Source organism: Otolemur garnettii, unplaced genomic scaffold (genome assembly GCF_000181295.1).
Source record: "Otolemur garnettii isolate 467f Iridium unplaced genomic scaffold, OtoGar3 scaffold00218, whole genome shotgun sequence".
Classification (NCBI taxonomy): Eukaryota; Metazoa; Chordata; class Mammalia; order Primates; family Galagidae; genus Otolemur; species Otolemur garnettii.
Genome location: NW_003852613.1, coordinates 2,006,884 through 2,026,938, shown reverse-complemented (window position 1 = coordinate 2,026,938; position 20,055 = coordinate 2,006,884). Strand labels below are relative to the sequence as shown.

Here is a 20,055-nt window from a genome sequence, read left to right as displayed (position 1 = left end):
CTACCAAGGGGGACAGCTTGAGGCTCTGTCTCACAAAAAAAAAAAAAAAAATGACAGATCAAGAGACCCCACTACCTACCCTACAAGACATGCTGAAGGGCCATCAAGTCGAAACTAAAAGACACTGAGACTCAAATCCATAGAAGATGGATCTTTGAAAAGACCAAAAAGAGTAACAGAACTTTACTAAATGACTAAGAAAAGACTCAAATTACTAAAATCAGGAATAAAAGGAGGACCATCACTACCTTATAGAAATAAAAAAGGATCACAGGGGGGATCCTATGAACAAATAGATGCTAATGAATTAAAACAACATAGATCAAAAGGCATAAAGTCCCTAGAAAAACATAAACTACCAAAACTGGCTCCAGAAGAAATAGAAAATATAAACAGACCTATAACAAATAAGACTGAATTTGTCAACAAATAACTTAGGACAAAGAAAAGCCTAGGCCAGGAAGGTTTTACTGGATGAATTACTGGATAAACATTTACAAAATTAATACCAATCCTTCACACACTATTCCACATGATAGAACAGGAAGGAATACTTTCTTTTTTTGAGACAGAGTCTTACTCTGTCACCCTCAGTAGAGTGTTGTGGCATCATAGCTCATAGCAACCTCAAATCTCAGGCCAGTGGTTCTCAACCTTCCTAATTGCCACATTACAAATTGAAAAAAGGGGTCATGACCCATAGGTTGAGAACCGCTGTCTTAGGCTCAAGCAATCCTCTTGCCTCAGCCTCTGAGGCCTCTGAGGCAAGAGAATCGCTTAAACCCAAGAGTTTGAGGTTGCTGTGAGCTGTGACACCACATCACTCTACCCAGGGTGACAAAGTGAGACTCTGTCTCAAAAAAAAGAATGCATCCTTCAAGATTTGAGATGCCCTGGCTATAAATAACCACTGAACCATAATTACTCAGAAAAGGCTTACAAGTTTTAAATGGTTCTTTATACAAGTGACCCTTGAACAACACAGGTTTGAGCTGCAGATTCTTCTTCCACCTCTGCCATCCCTGAGACAGTGAGACCAATCCCTCCTTTTCTCCTCAGACTATTCAACATGAAGACCACAAGGGAGGAGACCTTTGTGATGATCCACTTTGATTTATTGGAAGGAAATATATTTTCACCTCCTTATACTTTTCTTAACATTTTCACTTGTTTAGCTTACCTATATTTTGCTGTGTATAAATGACATTTTTTGCCCAAGATTTTAAGGGAAAAATAAGGATGCACATTAAACATGGGTAGTACTAACTCTGTATGTATCGAAATGTTTTTAATTAATTATGCTTATACACTAAAAGTGTAACTCTAGAAAAGGGTAATGATAGACACACGCAAAATAACACCTTGGAATACAGCAATCGGTTTTGTTGAACTTACAGTGAACTTAAAACGAAAGCATTCTTGGCCAGTGATGAGCACCATGTTTCTGATCATACACTTTAGGCAGGAGCTAGCCATCAGCTGATATTTTTACAAAAGTTATTGGAAAATTCCTTGGAAACTGTCTAAACAATTTTTCTACACTGCAAGCTCTAAGCTTTAAATTTGAATTTAAAAAATTAGAATGTGGAGGAGCCTGTAGCTCAGTGGTTAGGGCGCCAGCCACATGCTCCAGGGCTGGTGTGTTCAAACCTGGCCCAGGCCTGCTAAACAACAATGACAACTGCAATCAAAAAAATAGCCAGGTGTTGTGGCGGGAACCTGTCATCCCAGCTACTTGGCAGGCTAAGGCAAGAGAATCACTTGAGCTCAAGAGTTTGAGGTTGCTATGAGCTGTGATGCCACAGCACATTATTGAGGGTGACAAAATGAGACTGTCTCAACAACAACAACAAATTAGAATGAAGTATTATTTCATTGAAAGTTTGAGCCAAAAACATGGGTGCCCATTTTACATGGGAACACATAATACATGACAAAACACAATACTTCTTTGTAAGAACACAGTGTATAAGGATTGCATATAACATTCAAGATAGGTGTTAATCGACTGTTCATGTTATCAGTAAGGTTGCTGACCAATAGTAATCTGTACACTATTAGTAGTTAAGATTTTGGGGAGTCAAAACTTACACATATACATGGATATTCAACTATACAAGGGGCTGGCACTCCTAACCTCTGCATTCTTCAAGGGTAAGCATAAAGAACAATCCACACCCTGTGGACTGTGCCCCAAAGGCTCATTCCCATCATGAATTTATATGTATAGTGCACACTCAATGTTGCAAAGCACACGGACAAAAATCTCCAACAAAAAGGACATTTCCCCTGCCTACACAGAGACAAGCAAGTTTCCTTTTCTGTGAGGAAGACATGAAGAGAATGACCTGGAGGCTAGATGACTGAATACTGGGCACAGGGCACAGAGGGTACAAGCTAAGCCTGCAGTAGTCCCAGCCCGCACCAACTGGGTGGACGGCAGCAAAGCCACAGCTCTACAGGGCAGGACCAGGAAACTCACCTCGAGCTCTTCACTGTCTTTGGGCTTCTCCTCAGAGGTCTGTTTAACAAAGTCAGGGATGAGGATTTCCAGAGTGGCTCGGGCTAAGGGAAAAAAAAGCCTGAGGGTGAGGGCTAAGCACAACCCTCTTCCCAGGGCTCAAGCCAATGTGCCACCCAGCCCACAGAGTGAGCTTTTCACTGACTTCTGTCCCCACAGCTCAGGGGGCAAACCAGGGGCCTGAGGCGTGGCAGTACTTCAGAGGCAGGGTCAGGAAAGAACAAAAGGAAAAACCTATCCTGAAGAAGCAGACAGCAGAACAGGCTGCAGGAAGCCTCACAGACTATGTGGAAGATATGTGCTCTCACCCAGCGGGTCCTGGGAGCAGGCAGGGGGAGCTCAGATCTGTGTTCTAGGGAATCCTCTTAGTGCTATGTAAGAAACTAGGAAGGGCAGAGAACAGGTGTCTGCAGGCTTCCAGACCAGGCAGCAGTGGCAGTGCCCGCCATGGGCAGGCCTAAGGGATACTCTACAGAGAGTGTCTGCCAGGCAAAGCGCGGAGAGCCAAGAGAACGGGGACAGCCCACAGCTAAGAGCACAGGCACCCACATGAGCAGGGCTGCTGTGGCCACTGAGGGTGGGATGCAACAGCCAGAGGGCTGAGAGCTCGGCTCAGTCTGACCCCACAGAACTGGGGTGCTATAAGACACAAAAGCAAAGATGCCTGAAGATGGGAGCCAGAGCGTGTGCAGGGGCATGGTGCAGAGGGCAGGTGAGCCCACAGAGGGAAGAGCTCTGGGGCCTCTCCATCCTCATGCCAAGCTCTACTCCAGAGGTTACTGGCTCAAACCCTGTGTGACACCCAGTCTGTTAACCTGAAACACCCCTTTAGGCAGAATCTGAACCAGTGGTCCTTCCTGGTGACTCGGGAGGAGTCAGGCACCTAGGACAGTGGTGCAGAGGGAAGGACAGGCAGTGATCAGTTGTCCTCAGCACCCACCACCAGAAGAAAGCAGCGCCAGGGGCACTCAGCTCCCGTGAGCAGAAGGCGTTCACACCATCCCTAAGACCTAGGAGAACCAGGACACAGCCAACACACCTCCCGCTCCTGAAGACACACAGCAATAGAAATAAACTCCAAGAACTGGCGTGAGGGTGTGAGGGCCTGAGGAGACTCAACCACCCTGCAGTATGGCTCATACCTCAGAGAGGCCAAACAGCCCTGACGCTGAGGCAGAACAGCCTCCTGGGCAGGAGTGCTGACTCCCACTGCTGCTGGACATAGACAGACAGCGAGGACACGGCCCAAAAGAGCATTGGGTTTCAACTAGAAAACACAGCTTTCCCAGAGATGTGCTGGGCTCTGTGCAATGAGTGGTCACTTCTGCATCTGGAGCCTAAAAGTGTCCTCACAAACATCAGGCCACTCGGGAGGCTGAAAGCATGCTGACCCGTCTCATCTCCTTGCGTGCTCACATTCTGCTCAGTTTAAAAACAAGTGTGTGCTACAGTGTGCTCCCGACACAGTCCTGCTGGCTCTGAGCACACCTCCATTATCTGTGCATGGCTGGGACCAGGGAGGGATGTACTGGCCCAGGCGTCACTCCACACAGAGGGGCCTTCTACTTTTAAGTTTCACATTTCACTCTGAATCTTTCCCAATGAGCACATAATTTTAAAAATTAAAGTAGATGATTACATAAATAAAATGAATGTGTCCCACCCACACTCCCCAGCTGCTGCCACTGCTCAGCACCTCCCAACCCTAACCAAGGAGGAGAGGCAGATACGGCAGGCGCGTGGGGCTGTGACACCCAGTGAGCACATTACCAGCTTTATTCTTCGCAAGTTTTTTGCTGCTTGCAGTTCCAGATCCATAAGTCACACCATCAATGGTCACCGAGGCACCAAAAGGCTCGCTTGGGTTCTCTTAAAATTAAAATTACTTGTTTTAAAACATACTTGCTATGACATTAAAAGTGTGCACGCACAGTCTGCCCACACCAACAGACAAGGGGGAGCCAGGCACTGCCCTGCAGAGACCTGGGAAATCCCAAGGCATGGTGGCAGGGCCACAGGGCAGTCGGCAAGGGAAACGGGGGATGTTGGGATGAGGAGAGGAAAGGCGGGAGGGCACTAGGGGCATTGCATCCTGGAACAGGGACCAAGGTCTACAAAAGACAGATACAGGATGGGCAGGGTGGGGAAGGACAAGATGTGGCTTGCCAAAGAGACACACCCAGAAAGATGAGTGTCTCCCCTGGGTTTTGGCTTCCAAGGGAAAGATAAACTGGTGTGATGAGGGTCTCCCGGGAGACAGAGCTAAAGGGAAGCATAGATCCAAGGACCTTCCAGCACCTGGGGGCACCAGGGACCAGGCAAAGGACCCTGTGCATGGTGGGGAGGCTTCCTCACAATAAGCCTCCCTGTAACAAGCCAGGGTCAGGAGCCAGCAAGGTGAATAGGATAGACTGGGAGGGGAAGCAGAACCACTCCCCCTCAGGCAGGGCATAGCTCCATGAAAACCAAGCTACTGTCTACAACGTGCTCATCTCTACCCTGCACGTCCCTCCCTCCCAGCAGAACAGGGCTGATGGTCAGCTTGCACCTCCGCAGCCCGATGAGAGCAATGTGTGGGATTCTTTAGGACTGAAGTGGGGGAGGTCAAACTTACCGCATTCAAAGAAATTATAGACGGGGCGGACCTTGAGGACACGCTGCATGTACTCGTGCAGGATGCAGACCTCAGACTTCCCGTTGGGGTTAATGACAAATTCTGTGACAAGAAGGACTATCTCAGCAGCAGTGCGAGGTGCTGCCACCAAGAGCACTGGGGAACCTGGCAGCATCTCACCACGGAGTCACTAACTGGGGGCTCACTACCAGGGGTGTGGCAGACCTCTGCGTTTATGGAATAAACATAAGCTCTGAATGAAATGCAACTTGTAAAACCCTTGACTAAGAAATAACAGCACAGCCAGCTGTCAGTGTTAACATTCAGACGCCCAAGTCACCTTTCTTCGTAGGTGCATCCTGCACTGATAAAGTGATGAGCTTTTGATTGGCTGGCAGGATGGGCCTCTCAGACTCAGCCTGTTTCCGCTTCATTTCTCTGTTGAACTGACGCCGTTCAGCCCAAGTCCTGAATTTTTTCACAGTAACTTGCTCAAAGTCAAACCGCTTCTCCAGGTAGTTTCGAAATTCCTCAAGATCTGTCCAGGATTACCAGAGAATCCCATTACTAAGCTTCCAATTTAGAAGTCACACCCCTGCCACCCATTGCAGAGGACAGGGTCAGGCCACCCAGCAAACAGGCCACCTGACAGTATTTCCTTTTCCCTGTCCCTTCAGAGGGCAGAGAAAGCAAATAATCAGGTCCCTCACTGTACCAGCTCAAATTATTCTCACAGGTCACATACAAACAAAGTTCTGGAATATCCTTTTACTTTATTGGGGGCAAAAACAAGAATATAAAAATGAAAAGAGGGTGGTGCTTGTGGCTCAAAGGAGTAGGGCGCTGGCCCCATATACTGGAGGTGGCGGGTTCAAACCTGGCCCTGGCCAAAAACTGCAAAAAAAGAAAAAAAAATTAAAAGAAAAAATAAAGTTAAAAAAAAAAAATCAGATGGCCTTCAGAACTTTCTCCCTGTATCAGAACAAGAGGCTGACTGCTCCACCACCACACTCAGTAACACACCCAGCCAGCTCCCCTGGACCTTTGCCCCTTTTTACTGGGGAAAACACCTCCTCATCCTCAGAAACAGCCCCTTGTACCACCCTGGTTTTTCTAGGGCACCTCATGATCAACTTGTGGGACAGGTTGTGACAAGCAGCACACAGCAAGTGCTCTCTCCAGTGATCCCATCCGGGGCTGCAAATAATCCACCAGCACTGGAGAGATGGCTAAGACTGAATGGGTGGAATTAGGCTAAAAGACACTGGCAAGAGCCTGAAAAACACCAGAACATACCCAAAAAGCAATAGGTGGAATTAAGAGGCACTGTCCAGAGACAGGGGGAGTCAGACTAAAGAGGCTTGCTCTGAGCTCATCAGCATATGTTAAGCAAGGCCCCCTGAACAAATCCCACCAAGAAAGCAAGGCTGTAGGAAGATCACAGAATTGAGCAGAGAAAGGCCAGTGGGCAGTGCCGGCAGCCACCTCCCCAGGCAGCCTCAGCTGTGCAAGGCCTGTAGCACCAGAGCCTGGGGCCCCAGCAGGCAGCCTCTTGCATGAAGGGGGGAGATAGGCTTTCCTGGCTAGAGGACAGGCTTGGCACCTTCCTTGCAGAGACACAGGAGCCATGTGACAACCTTTAGCAGGAGGCACGAGACCCCAGGGAGGATGTGGACGCAGTCACACTCCCACGGACATCTCCTAGGCAGCAAGAAGAGAAAGCTCCTTCTGGAAACTTACCGACCGATTCATCTTTGCACACCTCGACTTTGGCCTTCACCTGCCCCAAGGCCCCGGGGGCCGCCTCGGTCCCTAATGGGTCCTTCTCATCTGGGGTCCCCGAGTCAGCGCCCATGGAGTCAGGATCGCCTAGAGGGAACTCCAGCTCTGCAGATCGGCTCAGGGGCTTGGCGGGGGACACCTCCCCACTGGGGGTGACCTCACTGCTCTGCTCCCGCTCCTCATTGTCCTTCATTTTCTTATAATGCAGACAGGGGATACTACTCAGAGGAGGGTCGTGCTTCTGTAGACAGTGAAAAATGCAACACGGATTACAAGGACAGCCCCAGAAGCCTAAACATCTGATGCCTTTTACCAGCTTCTGCCTGCCTACAGTGCAATATGTATGGACGTGCACGGTTCGCTCTGAAAACTTACAAGCCTAAAGTCATGACTGATGCCTCCCCTACCCGTATGCTTCCCGTTCCCAAGAAGTATGGCCTGGACCAGGTGACCACCCGAGACTCTCTGTGTAGGTACACCGGGACTCCGGAGTTATGGAATGTCATGATCCACCCGTCGGGCAGCGGCTCCGTCGGGGGGCGGCCGCGACCTGCACAGAAGAGAACGTCCTGCAGTCACTTTACACACTTACAATGCTGCTAGTCCCTCCTGTACGTGGGGCTGCTCCAAGTTTGAGAGCTTGTGTAACTGTGTCTTCCCAGAGAATCTAAGCTCCTGTCCACCTCTGCCCCCATGGCATAGGACAGAATGTGGCCCAAGGTGGAAACTCATTGTGTCAAACCACATGAAGGAGCACTGAACCGGGCTGTGTGAAACACCAGTTCCCTTCACCTGCCTCTGCAGCTGGTGGATACCTCTCCTGCCTGCTTGGCTGTAGCCAGAGCACACCAGAGGCTGGGAGAGCTTTGCTGATAAACCACATCTGTCACTCCCGCTGACCAAGTGACAAGTCTTTATTGTAACTAAGCTGCACATTTCACCAGCACATAAAACACTACTGCAAATTAGTAAGTCTCTAAATGGTTTTTTAGGACACCCCTTCCAACTCCTTCCTTGCTCTACCAGCAGTCGTGAGAGAAAGGTTTAAGACTATTATCTACTCAACACCTGCCTCTAAAAGAACTATTGCTGGGAAAAGCTAAGACAAAGATTTAACTAAAACTTAAATTTTCTTACAGATATTAGAAACAAATTAAAAACTTATAAACAGTACTCTGGACGGCCAAGGCTAGTGGACTGCTTGAGCTCACGAGTTTGAGACCAGCCTGAGCAAAAGTGAGACCCCCATCTCTACTAAAAACAGAACCGAGGCAAGAGGATTCCTTGAGCCTGAGTTGGAAGTTGCTGTGACCTATGCCATGGCACTCTACCCAGGGCAACAACTTGAGACTCTGTCTCAAAAAATAAAATTAAAAATTAAAAATTCAGAAACAAAAGAAAAGAAAAAAAGCAAGTGAAACCTAAAAAAATACATTGTGGAGAAAAAGGTACCAATGACTCTTAAGAAAAGCAGCAGCACATGTCAGCTAGGTCACCGGCTTGCAGCCCTCAATCTGGGCCTGACACCTGCAAGCAGACCCATGTCAGGTGACAGCCCCAGAAAAGGAGTGCCATAGGTCAGGTGTGCACACATACTGTGCAGCCTCTCCACAGGGCCTCCAGCCAAAATGAAGCTACTTCAGCAAATAAACTGGGTTTGGGCTAAGGAAGCAGAAGCAGCCAATGGAATACAGAGCCAAGACAGGACACAGGCCCACCCAGGCTGTTCCCTTTGGGACACAAAGTTGGCCCAGCCCCTGGGAGAGTGCTCATGCAGCTGTATGTTGAGTGTCCGGTAGGCAGGCCAAGCCTGGTGCTGACCTGCTGGCTGCACAGGACGGACATGGCTTTACCTGGGCAGAGTGGGCCTGCTGAAACCAAGGGAGGGCAGGAAGCCACTCTTCCCAAGGCACCAAGGCAGGCTGTTCCTCCCTTTCCTCCAGAAACCTCAGCCCCAGGCTCCTCCAGCCCATGACCATCTATCCCAACAGCCCTCCACTCAACTACATAACGCTTGGTGCTGCTAGCTCATCCCTCGGTAGCCCAGGGAGTGGATCACCCGCACCCCCTACTTCCTCCCGTCACACCTTACCACCTTCTGCACCCTGGCCCCCAGATGAAGGTCCTACCTATCTGCCAGAGTCCCGTGTGTGTCGTCAGACCCTCTACCGAGGCCAACACCTCTCCTGGGACACACTTACAGGTGCCTCTAGGCCACCAAGCATGACTCCTCCTACCCCTGCACAGCACTGAAGACCAGGCCCTCATGAGGCTACTCTGGGAAGCTCCCAGCTGCTCTCCCACTGTCCTTAAACAGAGTACAGGTCCCATTGGCTGCACCACCAAAGCATCTCCACCTCTTAAGGAGCTTCCAACCTATCCACCTGAAAGGGCAGGTGCCATGCTTCTCAGGAACAATGGATAATGCCCACCTGCTACTGCTGGCTTCTGTGACACTTGATATAAAACAAGAACCTGGTCTGTGACCTTCCTGAGCACCCACCTCTGGTCTTGGCCTCCACACCCTCTGGCTGTCAGTCTCATCAGCCCCTCCTTAGGGCCCTGAGGGCCTGACCCCTCAGAAGCCCTCTCCCCCTACTCTGCCCCCTCTATGGTTTCTACTATACTTCCCACATCTGCACCTATGCGTCGAGGTGTGTCCCAAATCCTGTTCTCCCCTCCTTAGACATGACTGCCCTGTCATGGAACATATGTCCCCATTGCTTGGCACAAGAGGGTCCTCAAAGCAATTTTTTTTTTTTTAAAGAAACAGGGTCTTGCTCTGTTGCCCAGATTGCAGTGTAGTAGCATGCTCATAATTCCTATGCTCAAATGGTCCTCCTGCCTCAGCCTCCTGAACAGCTAGGACTACAGACACCTGCTGCCATGCCTGGCTTATTTTTCTTCATTTTATGTAGAGATGGGTCTGCCTGTGCTGCTCAGGCTGGTCTCAAACTCCTGACCTCAAAAAAATCCTCCTGCCTGAGCCTCCCACAGTGTTGCAAATACAAGCTTGAGCCAGCACACCGACCACAGCCTTTTGGCTGAGAAAACAATTGCCCTTCTGCTGCCTGGACAAACCACTGCTCCTGCCTGCCCACTCACTTTTGAGCACAGTTTTAATCTTGGTCATCATCGGCTGCACACTCGTTTCTCCATCAGAGGGATGGTCACTATCTCCTCCATATTTTTCCTCTGTTCGCCTCTTTTTGGGAGCACAGAGGCCTTCTTCCAGCAGAGCATCCACGTCATTGTCAAAGTCATCCTGCAAAACATGCTGTTCAGACCCCACAGCCCTGGTGCCCACGCTCCTGCCCGATGGCAGGCTCAGCCGCAGTGATGAGCACAGACACAAAGGGGTGCTCTCAAGGGGCCTAGGTGTGCCCTCAGGGCATGTGGCCATCTGAAAAACAAGTGGGTGAGACTGAGAGGGATGCCCACATGCCTGGTCCAGGTGCACGCTGCCAAGGAGCACTCCTCAGGAGCACCTGCCCACTCAGGTTGGACAGAGGGCACAAGGCCAACCCATCAACCAAACTTTTTGATAAAAAACCTTTAAAAATCTGGACTCCTTATTATCCTTCTCTTCTCCATGTAACACTATTCCACTTCATAAGGCCTTTCATTGTTTAAATTTCCCTGCAATCTCCAAACCCCTCTGGGATTGCTAAGAGCCCACCAAAGGAAGGGTCACCAACATACCTCATAGGAGAAATTCAAGGCCTCTTCGTCCACTCTGTCTCTTTGAACGATTGCTTTAGCCGTGAACCCGCCTGCTCCTTCTTCATCTAGCTCCAAATTGTCAGTAAAATCTTCTAACTCATCGAGCACTGCATACTCCACTCTCTTTTCCTGATCCAGCTCATTCTCCTCATCCTTCTTATCAGCACTCTCACCCCCTACGCCTACCCCATTACCAACACTCCCGCCAAAGGGACAAGCATGCACGTCCCCACTGACAGGGCTAAGGAGCAGACCACATTCCGCCCGCGTGTCACGCTCCACTCCTGTGTACAGCACCTTCCTGTCCTTACTCCTGCAGCTCTCAGTAAAGCTCACACTAATCTTTACATCCTTAAGCAACTTAAGATCAGGGGAGAACTTCCGGACCGCAGGTGCGTGCCGGGCGGTGCGCGGGCTGTGGCCACTACAGTTCGGGTCTATGAGGAGACGGCCCTTAGAGAAGGATCCTTTGGAGAGAAGAGAAGCTCCGTAGAAGTTGAAGGGGTCCTCGGCAGGGGGTTCGGACTGTCCATCACCACCAGAGCCAACGTCCATTACCTCTGCACCACTGGACGTTTGCAGGGGAGGTGGTGGAGACTGCTCACGGGGCAGCACTTGGAAGGGGCGAGCTCGGCTCTCCATCACCGCTTCTCCTGCGGGCCCATGCAGGAGCAGAGAGGGGCTCTCATCTGTCTCCATATTAAAAGCGCTTAAGACTACTTTAAAGACCAGAGTTTTATAAGCCCTCACATAAATCTACACAGCTAACATGCACAAGTCCGCCGAGACCCAGGCGCGTCCTGCCGCGCTGCACGCTGGCGGCTTAGTCAAGCTGGCCACATTGCTCTTTTCATTAATGTAGACAGCTTTTAGAACCACTGCCTCAATTATTGGAAATCACAATGCACTCAGCTTAAGTGACTGGCGACTAAACGAGTCTGTCTTCATGCCGCAGCGGCACCTTTCTTCTTCCACCTGCAAAGAAATTTAAAAATATCATCACAAAATGACAGAAACCTTCCACTTCCCTGGTACCGAGTCAAAGTCGAGTGCTATTAACAGCACAGTGAAAGCTTAGAATAACATGCCTGAGCGAGCCTTTCAGGCATCAGAACAAACTGGCCTCACTTTCTTGCTGTAGACCCTAAAGTACAATTTCAGTCCAAAGTTTAATGTTTTATTAACTGTCCACTTTAATTCCTACTGCAGAAGCACAAAAATAATATAATCTTAAGGCTCAAAAAGAATAAAAAAAATGTACACTGAACTGCAGCACAGCACTCCCCTAACCTAGTCTAACAATAAGCCAGCATGCGAGGGTGGGGGGTGGGCACCCTTTCTGTAAAACACAGAAGGTTGGCTGCCTCTCTCAAGTCATCAGGGCACAGCAATCCACTCACCTGCAAGGGCTGGGTCAGTCAGAGGGCAAGCACCAGGCCCTCAGCTCAGCTCTGCAGCACTAGGGCCTCAGAGACATGGCCAGGTGCCTGGCGCCCAGGCCCCAGGGCTCTCCTGGGCCCACAGGGTAGCACGTGGACAGGGACAGTGAGGCAGCGTGCCGAGGTCAGCAGAGGTGATGGCACAGTTGTTTCCAGTGGAGAGAAGGGTAGGTGGCTATGGGGAAGGGACCCTGCCCTGGGTTTTGGGAGACCTACAGGGGCTGGCTATAGGCAAGGCACAGAGTCCTGGTCTACCTACAGCCTGGCTCCATGCAGGACAATAGGAGTCACTGAGGGCTAAGCAACTCTGGGGCTAGAATTAGATCCCTGTTTGAGAAAAGAGTAACTACTATGCCAGGCAGAGGCAAAGGTACAAAGTAATGGGGATGTCTTCCACGCCAGAGAACAAAGGTGTGAAAGAGCTGGCAACAGGGCTGGAGACATGAAGAACAGTGTCACAACTGCCCACACCTGTTGACCCAGCAGAGGTGGGGAGCAGAGAAAAGAGGGAACTGAGATGAGTCAGGCTTCTCCCCTGGAGGCACACATGGACTCTAGCATCTAGGCAGGAGCCTGGAGAGACCATCCAATGTGCCAAGGCCATAGCTCGGAAGCCGTTAACTGCTCCAGAAAGGGAAGACCAGAAGGCATCATCAAGGAGGTAGCTGCAAAGCTCACAGGTGGGTCAGGTCAGTGAGCCTGGGGGTTAAGGACACAACTCTTGGAAGCCTCACTGTAGTGGAGAAGGCCAGTCAGCGGACAGGGTGGCCAGAAAACCCAGGGGCCCGCATCAGAGCAGAAGCACATGCAGACAGACACATGCACATGCCCACTCACATCGCGTGCAGAGGCACCGTGCACGCACTCTGCATGCCACACCATGCACACAGGCCCACAGCGTGTGACGGCCTTAGCAGGTACAGGGACATAGTATACTATGAGAGACTCCCAGAAGAAAAAGGAGACAGCAGACATCCCATGTCTGCAAAGTGTGCAGTGAAGGGACAGAGCATGGTGGTGTACTTTGAAGGGACTACAACACAAAAACCTGAGAATGCTTTAGACTTCATCCATACACTGAAGTCTGCGCAGCTGACAGTCTGCTCAGAGGGAGCCACTACATCAACAGTGGCAGGGTCCTCAGGGCCTGGACATGTGGGCAGGGCAACAAGCACTGCACTATTACTCTATTTCTAAGTTCTAAGATGTCCTAACACTTTTTAACTCAATGGGAATTGGACACAATACCACGCCGAGGGCATGTCCATCAAAGCTGCTCCATGTTAAGGGAACAGCAGAACTAAGAACGGTCTGAAAAGTGGACGCTAAGGAGGCTGCAGCTGGGCCAGGTGGGTGTGAGCAGCACCCAGTGGGGTGAGGCCAGTTTCCTGGCAGCCAGAAAGACCACCTCAAAGTAGGGACACACAGGTCAGCATGCCAATGCCACAGAGACCCCAGTGAGTCAATCTGTGGTTCTGAGGGTTAGGAAGCTACAGTGAAGACACGAGGAGGTGGGAAGACTGCAGGCCAGGAGGGGTGGGAAAGGCTGCCACCATGTACAGGGCTCAGAAGCAGCCAGCACAGGAGTTACCACATAAAGATGAAAACTGCCCAAGGGCAGCGGCAGAGCAGGGGGTTCTGGAACCAGTAAAAGGGAGTGCGCTCCTGGGAAAAGCAGGAAACCTGCCCAGCCTGAGCTCAATGGTGGGGGGTTTGGGGCAAGCCCCTTACTCTGTAAGCTTTCTCCATCCATTCAACAAGGCCCACTGACCACCTTCCGTGTGGCACACACAGACTAGATACTGCAGACGCAAGAAAGGCAAAACCCCTGCCCTGCAGAGCTCACATTTGGTGGTAAAGATGGACAAATGATAGGCTAAAACAGGAAAGGCTGAGGAAGGGGAGGCAGCTTCAGAAAGGGGGTTCAGGGAAGGCCTCACAGCCAGTGTCCACCTGAAGGAACAGTGAGTGAGGTGAGCAGCAAGGCTGGGAGGAAGGGATGTTCCAGATGACACTGAGGGCAGGAGCGTGGTGTGGGAGGCTGGCATGGTATGCTGAGGGGCATGACAGTGGGCCAGGTTAGTAAGGACAAGCAGGGCAGGGCTGGGCACCCCAGGCTACTGCCAGGACTCTGGCTCCTATCTTCAGAGAGATGGGCTACTGGACAGGCTGGTCCAAGCAGGGACATCTCATGATCTAAGGACAGCTGTGGCAGCCCACCCTCAGCCAGGCCCTGTTCTAAGCACTGAGAACATTTTAACTCACCCAGTTCTCACACAGGACTGTGAGAGGAAGGTGAAGCCCAGAAAGGTTAAACCACTTGCTCAAGGTCATACTGCTAGAAATGGTGCTGCTACCTTATTCCCAAGGCAAGCTGGATTGAGTCTACCTTGCCTCAGGTTTACACCACCTTACCATTTAAAAGAATCACCAGATGTCCAGAAAAACTACAGATGCATGGACAGGGCCAGGAGTGGGGATCAAGGGTGACAACAAAGAGAATTAGAGGCTCACTTGATAGTTTGGACCAGGATGTTAGGTAGTTGATAGAAACAGAAGGTGAGCTGACAGGGCCAAGGGTTGTATAAAGGCATAAGAAAGAGAGGAACTGAGGGGACTTGAGAAAGGCAAAAGTTTGGGTATGCTTCAAGAATGGAATTTGTCTGGACAAGGCTACCTGGCATCAGAATGACACAGGAGACATGGAAGAGGCAAGCCAAAACACCAGGCTGGAGCTCAGGAGGAAGGTCAGGCTGGAGATGGAGACATGGAAGACAAGTTGGCACTAAAGCCAGGAGGCTGGACAAGATCACCAAGGGTGATACCAAGGAGAGGTCAAGAATCTCAGTTGCCACCCAAGGTCATGGTAGAACTACCAAATAATCCCTGGGATGTGCTCTACACAGAGGGCCTGGTCATGAAGGGTCTAAAGGGGGGGCGGGGCCTCCCACCTTAACACTGCTCCAGCTGATTGGACAATGTGGGTACAAAGCTTGCCCTTCCAAGTGGACTGTAAGCCAGCAGCAGACCCATAGCGGGCTTCCTAGACCCCTGGCACCAGGTAAAACCCCAAACTTGGACAACACCCTTCCTTGGAGTCCACTTGCTGTGCTGGCACCAAGGCACCATAGTGACAGTCCAGCGCTGTGCATGCTGCCTTAGGTCAAGCCTCTGTGCTGCAGCTCCCACCCAACCCAGCAGCAGGATGACCTCATCTGTCCCTTTTTTCATCCTCCAGCGGGCCTCACATCCTGTGCTCACAGGGGCACTGAGCACCCCATCCTGGTCATTCACTCCCTGTGTGAGGGATGGCCTGCCACAGGGTTGGCGGCCCCTCCCACAGCTGGGAGTCCAGTCTAGCCAGGCCAGTGTTTAGCCTGGAACGGGGGACAGCCCTGGACCAGACTGTCGTGCAGTAACAAGGGACATGCAGGCATGCAAAATGGCAAATCGAATTCCTACCAGGAGCAACCCAAGTCCATCTGATGATGCCTGACAGGAATCGCTGTCAACAGGTTGCCACCTTCCATTTATTTATACCACGCTCAATGTTACAATAAAACCATATCCCAAATATCTATGCGACGCTCAATCCGGGAGCGTCTGGCGGAGAAAAAGTCTGAGGCGACTTCTCAGATTCCCAAACTGTGATAAAGCCGGCAGGGTCTTGGGCGAGCTCAATCCCTGTTCACACCTTTCCCGCCTGAAAGCGATGCTACAGCTTCGGACACATCGGGCGAGCGGCCTCTTTGCCCAGTCGGACAGCGACCCGCTTTAGCGACGCCTGGACCCGGGCCCGCCCCCCGGCCCCAACCCCCCACCCCGGCCCCGGCCCCGGCCCCGGCCCCGGGCACGGAGGGCCCCCGCCCCGCGCTCTTGGAGCCCGGCGGCCATGTTGCCTCACAAAGGCTGGACTCCGCATGGCCCGGCCCGCCTCGCACCCCCCGCCCCGCCCCGCTTCGAGGCCAGGCCCAAGCTCTCGGTGCGGGAGAGGAAGGCGGGAGGTTAGGGCTCGTCTTCTCGCAGGCCGCAGCGCCCGCCCGCCCGCCCGCGGGGCGCCCCGTGCGCCCCGCACCTACCTGCGGCGCCCGCAGCCTGCCCGAGCCGCCCGCAGCCAACCCCAGCGAGGGGATCCTCACCGCCCGGCCGCCGCCGCCATCAGGAAAGACCACCCGGGCTCTCCGGTCGGCGGGACCCGCCTGCCGCGCCGGGCGAGCTGAGGGCTGGCTTTGGCGGCGCGCGGCCAATCTCAGAGCGCGGCCGCCCCGCATTGGGGGAGCCGCCGAGCGGGCTGAGAAGGCCGCCAATAGGCGGCGCGTGGCACGCGTGTCTGCGGCGCGCGGCCCAATGGCGCGGCCGCGCGGGCGGGACCAGGCGCCCAGGCCGCGGTCGCGCTAACGGTTGCTGCCCGGGCGGGGCTCTCCGGGCGGAGGACCGCGGCGCGGAGAGCGCCGGGAGCCGGGAGAGCGCGGGATGCTGGGAGCAGGGCAGCGCGGGGAGCGCCGGGAACGCGGAGCGCGGGGGCCGCCGGGAGCGCCGGGCGTGGAGCCGCCGTGGGCCCGCCCGCCGTGTAGACCGTGCGGAGGCGGCTGTGCGCTTGTGGGCTCCCGAAAAGACCCATTTGAAAATACTAGTTTATCAGACCTGATGGTCACAAAATCCCGGAACACGCCCGGCTGGCGTGTCTCTGTTGCTGGTGCTGAGTCAGCAGCCTCGGAGAAGGGGGCGTGCAGTGGGAAGGGTGCGGTTCCTCAGCAGACCAGCTTTCCAATCAGTACGCGCGGAAGGAAAGGCAGAAACGAAGTAAGCCATCGGGCAGCCACCTCGGAAACAGCTGCTGCAGACAAAAATCGTGGGTGCCAAAAGTAGTGCCAATACTAGAAATGCATTTTGTTTTCTCTCTTTACGGAGTTACAAAGTTTCTTTCCCAAGATACTTCTTAATTGCAGAGGGAAAATAGCTTTTCAAGTGAGAAGGCCCATTGGGAGACACCAGGTTGAATAAACGATCTCGGTCACTGGCAAGTGTAAAGGTACCTGCTGGTGGTGGTGGGGCACTTGGAATATGTGCATTACCGTGGATGTTAATTACGCTTCAGTACAAGTGGGGAAAAGCACTAGTAAAGGATATACTGTGGGCCTCAAGAGGGAGACGTAGGTTCACTTGTGGGTATTTCCACCCAAAATAACTTAAACGAAAAAGGATCAAACAAAGGAGACGGTGTGCACCCGCGGTCCCAACTGCTTAGAAGGCTGAGGCAAGAAGATTGCTTGAATTTGAAGCCACAGTGACTTTATGATGGTGCCATTGCACTCCAGCCGGGGTAACAGTGCAAAACCCTGTCTCAGAAAAAAAAAAAAAAATACTCCTAGCACTCTGGGAGGCAGAAGTGGAAGAATGACTTGAGATCCAGAGTTTGACACCAGTCTGAGCTAAAATGAGACTGTCACTCTACCACAAATACAAAAACTACCTGGGCAACTGTAGCCCCAGCTACTGGGAGGCTGAGCCAAGAGTCTAGTCACTTGAACCCAGGAGTTTGCTATAAGCTATGATGTCACTGCACTCTACCCAGGGTGGCAAAGTGAGACTGTCTTTAAAAAAAAAGAAAGAAAAATGCCAGCGTGTGCTTTTCAAATTTGCGATGATCATTCAAGTCAAGGACAGACTGAGGCGCCCTTTTTGTTTAAAGGAGACACAACTAATTGCAAGGTGGAATCCACCCCTCTAGGCTCATAAGAGGGACATTAGCAGGACCATTGGTAAAATTAAAATAAGGTGGGCGGCACCTGTGGCTCAAAGGAGTAGGGCACTGGCCCCATATGCTGGAGGTGGCAGGTTCAAACCAAGCCCCGGCCAAAAACTGCAAAAAAAAATTCAAATAAGGTTTGCAGATTAGTTAATAGTGTTGTATTGACAATAGATTCTTAGCTAGGCCAAATTTGAATCAGGCTCCTAGGCCCATCTTCCTTATAAATTCCAGGTTTAGGCCAGGCATAGTATCTCCCACCTCTAATCCCAGCTATACAGGAGGCTGAGGCTGGAAGATCACTTGAGCTGGAAGTTCTGAAACCAACCTGGGCAACATAGTGAGACCCCTATGTCTACAAAAATAAAAAAATTAGCCAGGCATGGTGTTCAGCTACTTGGGAGGCTGAGGAGGTAGGATCCTTTGGGCCTAGGAGTTAATGACTTCAAAGAGTTGTCATAGGTCTAGGTGACAGTGAGATTCTGTCTCAAAAAGAAAAATCCAGGCTGGGCACCTGTAGCTCAGTGGTTAGTGCACCAGCCACAAGCTCCAGGGCTGGTGGGTTGAAACCTGACCCTGGGCCTGCTAAACCAAAAAAAAAAAAAATAGTTGGGCATGGTGGTGGGTACCTGTAGTCCCAGCTACTAGAGGGGCTGAGGCAAGAAAATCCCTTATGCCCCAAAGTTTGAGGTTCTGTGAACTATGATGCCATGGCACTCTACCAAGGGTGACAAACCACTTTTAGCAAATCACCCACAGACCCAACTTTGATCACGCTCCCTATCTGATCAGGTTCCTCTGCCATCCCCTAGGTGATAAGTATCACAAATTTTGTTGGGTCAGTTTAGACAGGGTCCCCCTTCACCCAACATCTCCTTGTTCACTTTCCATGCACTGCCCTACACATTGCTGTGTGGCTCTGTGCCTTACTGTGATTACGGTTGAGCTCAATCTCTCCACTGCAAGACTCTTGCAGTGGTCCGTATACCTATGGCAATGGCCCTGAATTAAGTCTTTTTTTACTATAATTTAACAAGTTAATAAGTAATATTGAATAGTTTTTTCTTTAAAAGTTGTGGTACTACAACTCAAGATTGGATTCATCATGGGAACTTGGAGCCTGTCACCAAAACCCCTCAGGGTGTATCTTTATGGCCTCTGTCTTCTCTCCTGATTGGTTGGTTGTGAGATCCATTGGGAGTCAGACTATCTCTCTATTGCTCTGGATAAACTTTTGTTTATCCACTTTTGTTCAAGCTGAGAAAGATAAATTTTGATTTTAAGAAGCTGGGTTAGAGTCCTAGAATTCTTTTGAAAGGTACCTCTTGGACTAGAAGGTCTTCTTGGCTCCCTGTTCTCGGTGGGGATGATTCCCTCACTCCCTGGGCTAGAAGTCTGTACTTCCTGGCTCACTGTGAGGCTTCTCTGGTTTGTTGAATCCTGCTTTTCCCAGGGGAACTTCTCGGTCACTTGAATCATCTCTTCTTGAACCCCTCAGACTACATGCTCTGCCAAGTCTGCCCACCTCCTCACTGGCATGAGTTTGCCCGCTAGTTCCCTTGAATCATGAGATATATCTCCCTTCAAACTCTTACACCCTCCATTCTCTGTCCCCTCTACCACAATCTCTCCCTACCTTCTTGCCCCTCAGTCACTGAAACTTTAGGACACATGCTTTCGTGGGACTCAGGGGCCATGCCTTAGTCCATTTTCTATTGCTTATAACAGAATACCTAAAATTGCATAATTTATAAGAAGTTTGGGCTCGGCGCCTGTGGCTCAATTGGCTAAGGCGCCAGCCACATACACCTAAGGTGGCCGGTTGGAATCCAGCCCGGACCTGCCAAACAACAATGACGGCTGCAACAAAAAAATAGCCGAGCATTGTGGTGGGCACCTGTAGTTCCAGCTGGGGCAGGAGTCTGGGGCAGGAGAATCGCCTAGGCCCAAGAACTGGAGGTTGCTGTGAGCTGTGATGCCACAGAACTCTACCAAGGGCATCAAAGTATCTCTAAAAAGAAGAAAAAAATAAAGAGGCTTGGTGCCTGAGGCTCAAGCAGCTAAGGCACCAGCCACATACACCTGAGTTGGTGGGTTCGAATCCAGCCTGGGCCCACCAAAAACGACAACTACAACCAAAAAATAGCTAAGCATTGGGCATCGCCTATGGCTCAAAGGAGTAAGGCACTGGCCCCATGTACCAGAAGTGGCGGGTTGAAACCCAGCC

At 51.4% G+C, this 20,055-nt stretch overlaps 1 protein-coding gene across 1 annotated transcript in view; it reads right to left on the bottom strand.

Moving 5' to 3' along the window:
* The window catches only part of DGCR8 (DGCR8, microprocessor complex subunit), a 38,675-nt gene extending 22,368 nt beyond the window's left edge, over positions 1–16,307 (bottom strand). Inside the window, exons 1-9 of the mRNA XM_012812683.2 lie at positions 16,159–16,307; positions 10,620–11,615; positions 10,023–10,182; positions 7,325–7,467; positions 6,876–7,158; positions 5,476–5,673; positions 5,136–5,237; positions 4,292–4,390; positions 2,483–2,565 (exon numbers count right to left, since the gene is read on the bottom strand). Coding sequence (XP_012668137.1) covers positions 2,483–2,565; positions 4,292–4,390; positions 5,136–5,237; positions 5,476–5,673; positions 6,876–7,158; positions 7,325–7,467; positions 10,023–10,182; positions 10,620–11,339 — 1,788 coding nt within the window. The 5' untranslated portion in view covers positions 11,340–11,615; positions 16,159–16,307. The remainder of the gene's footprint in view (positions 1–2,482; positions 2,566–4,291; positions 4,391–5,135; positions 5,238–5,475; positions 5,674–6,875; positions 7,159–7,324; positions 7,468–10,022; positions 10,183–10,619; positions 11,616–16,158) is intronic.
* Between the last annotated feature and the right edge of the window lie 3,748 nt (positions 16,308–20,055).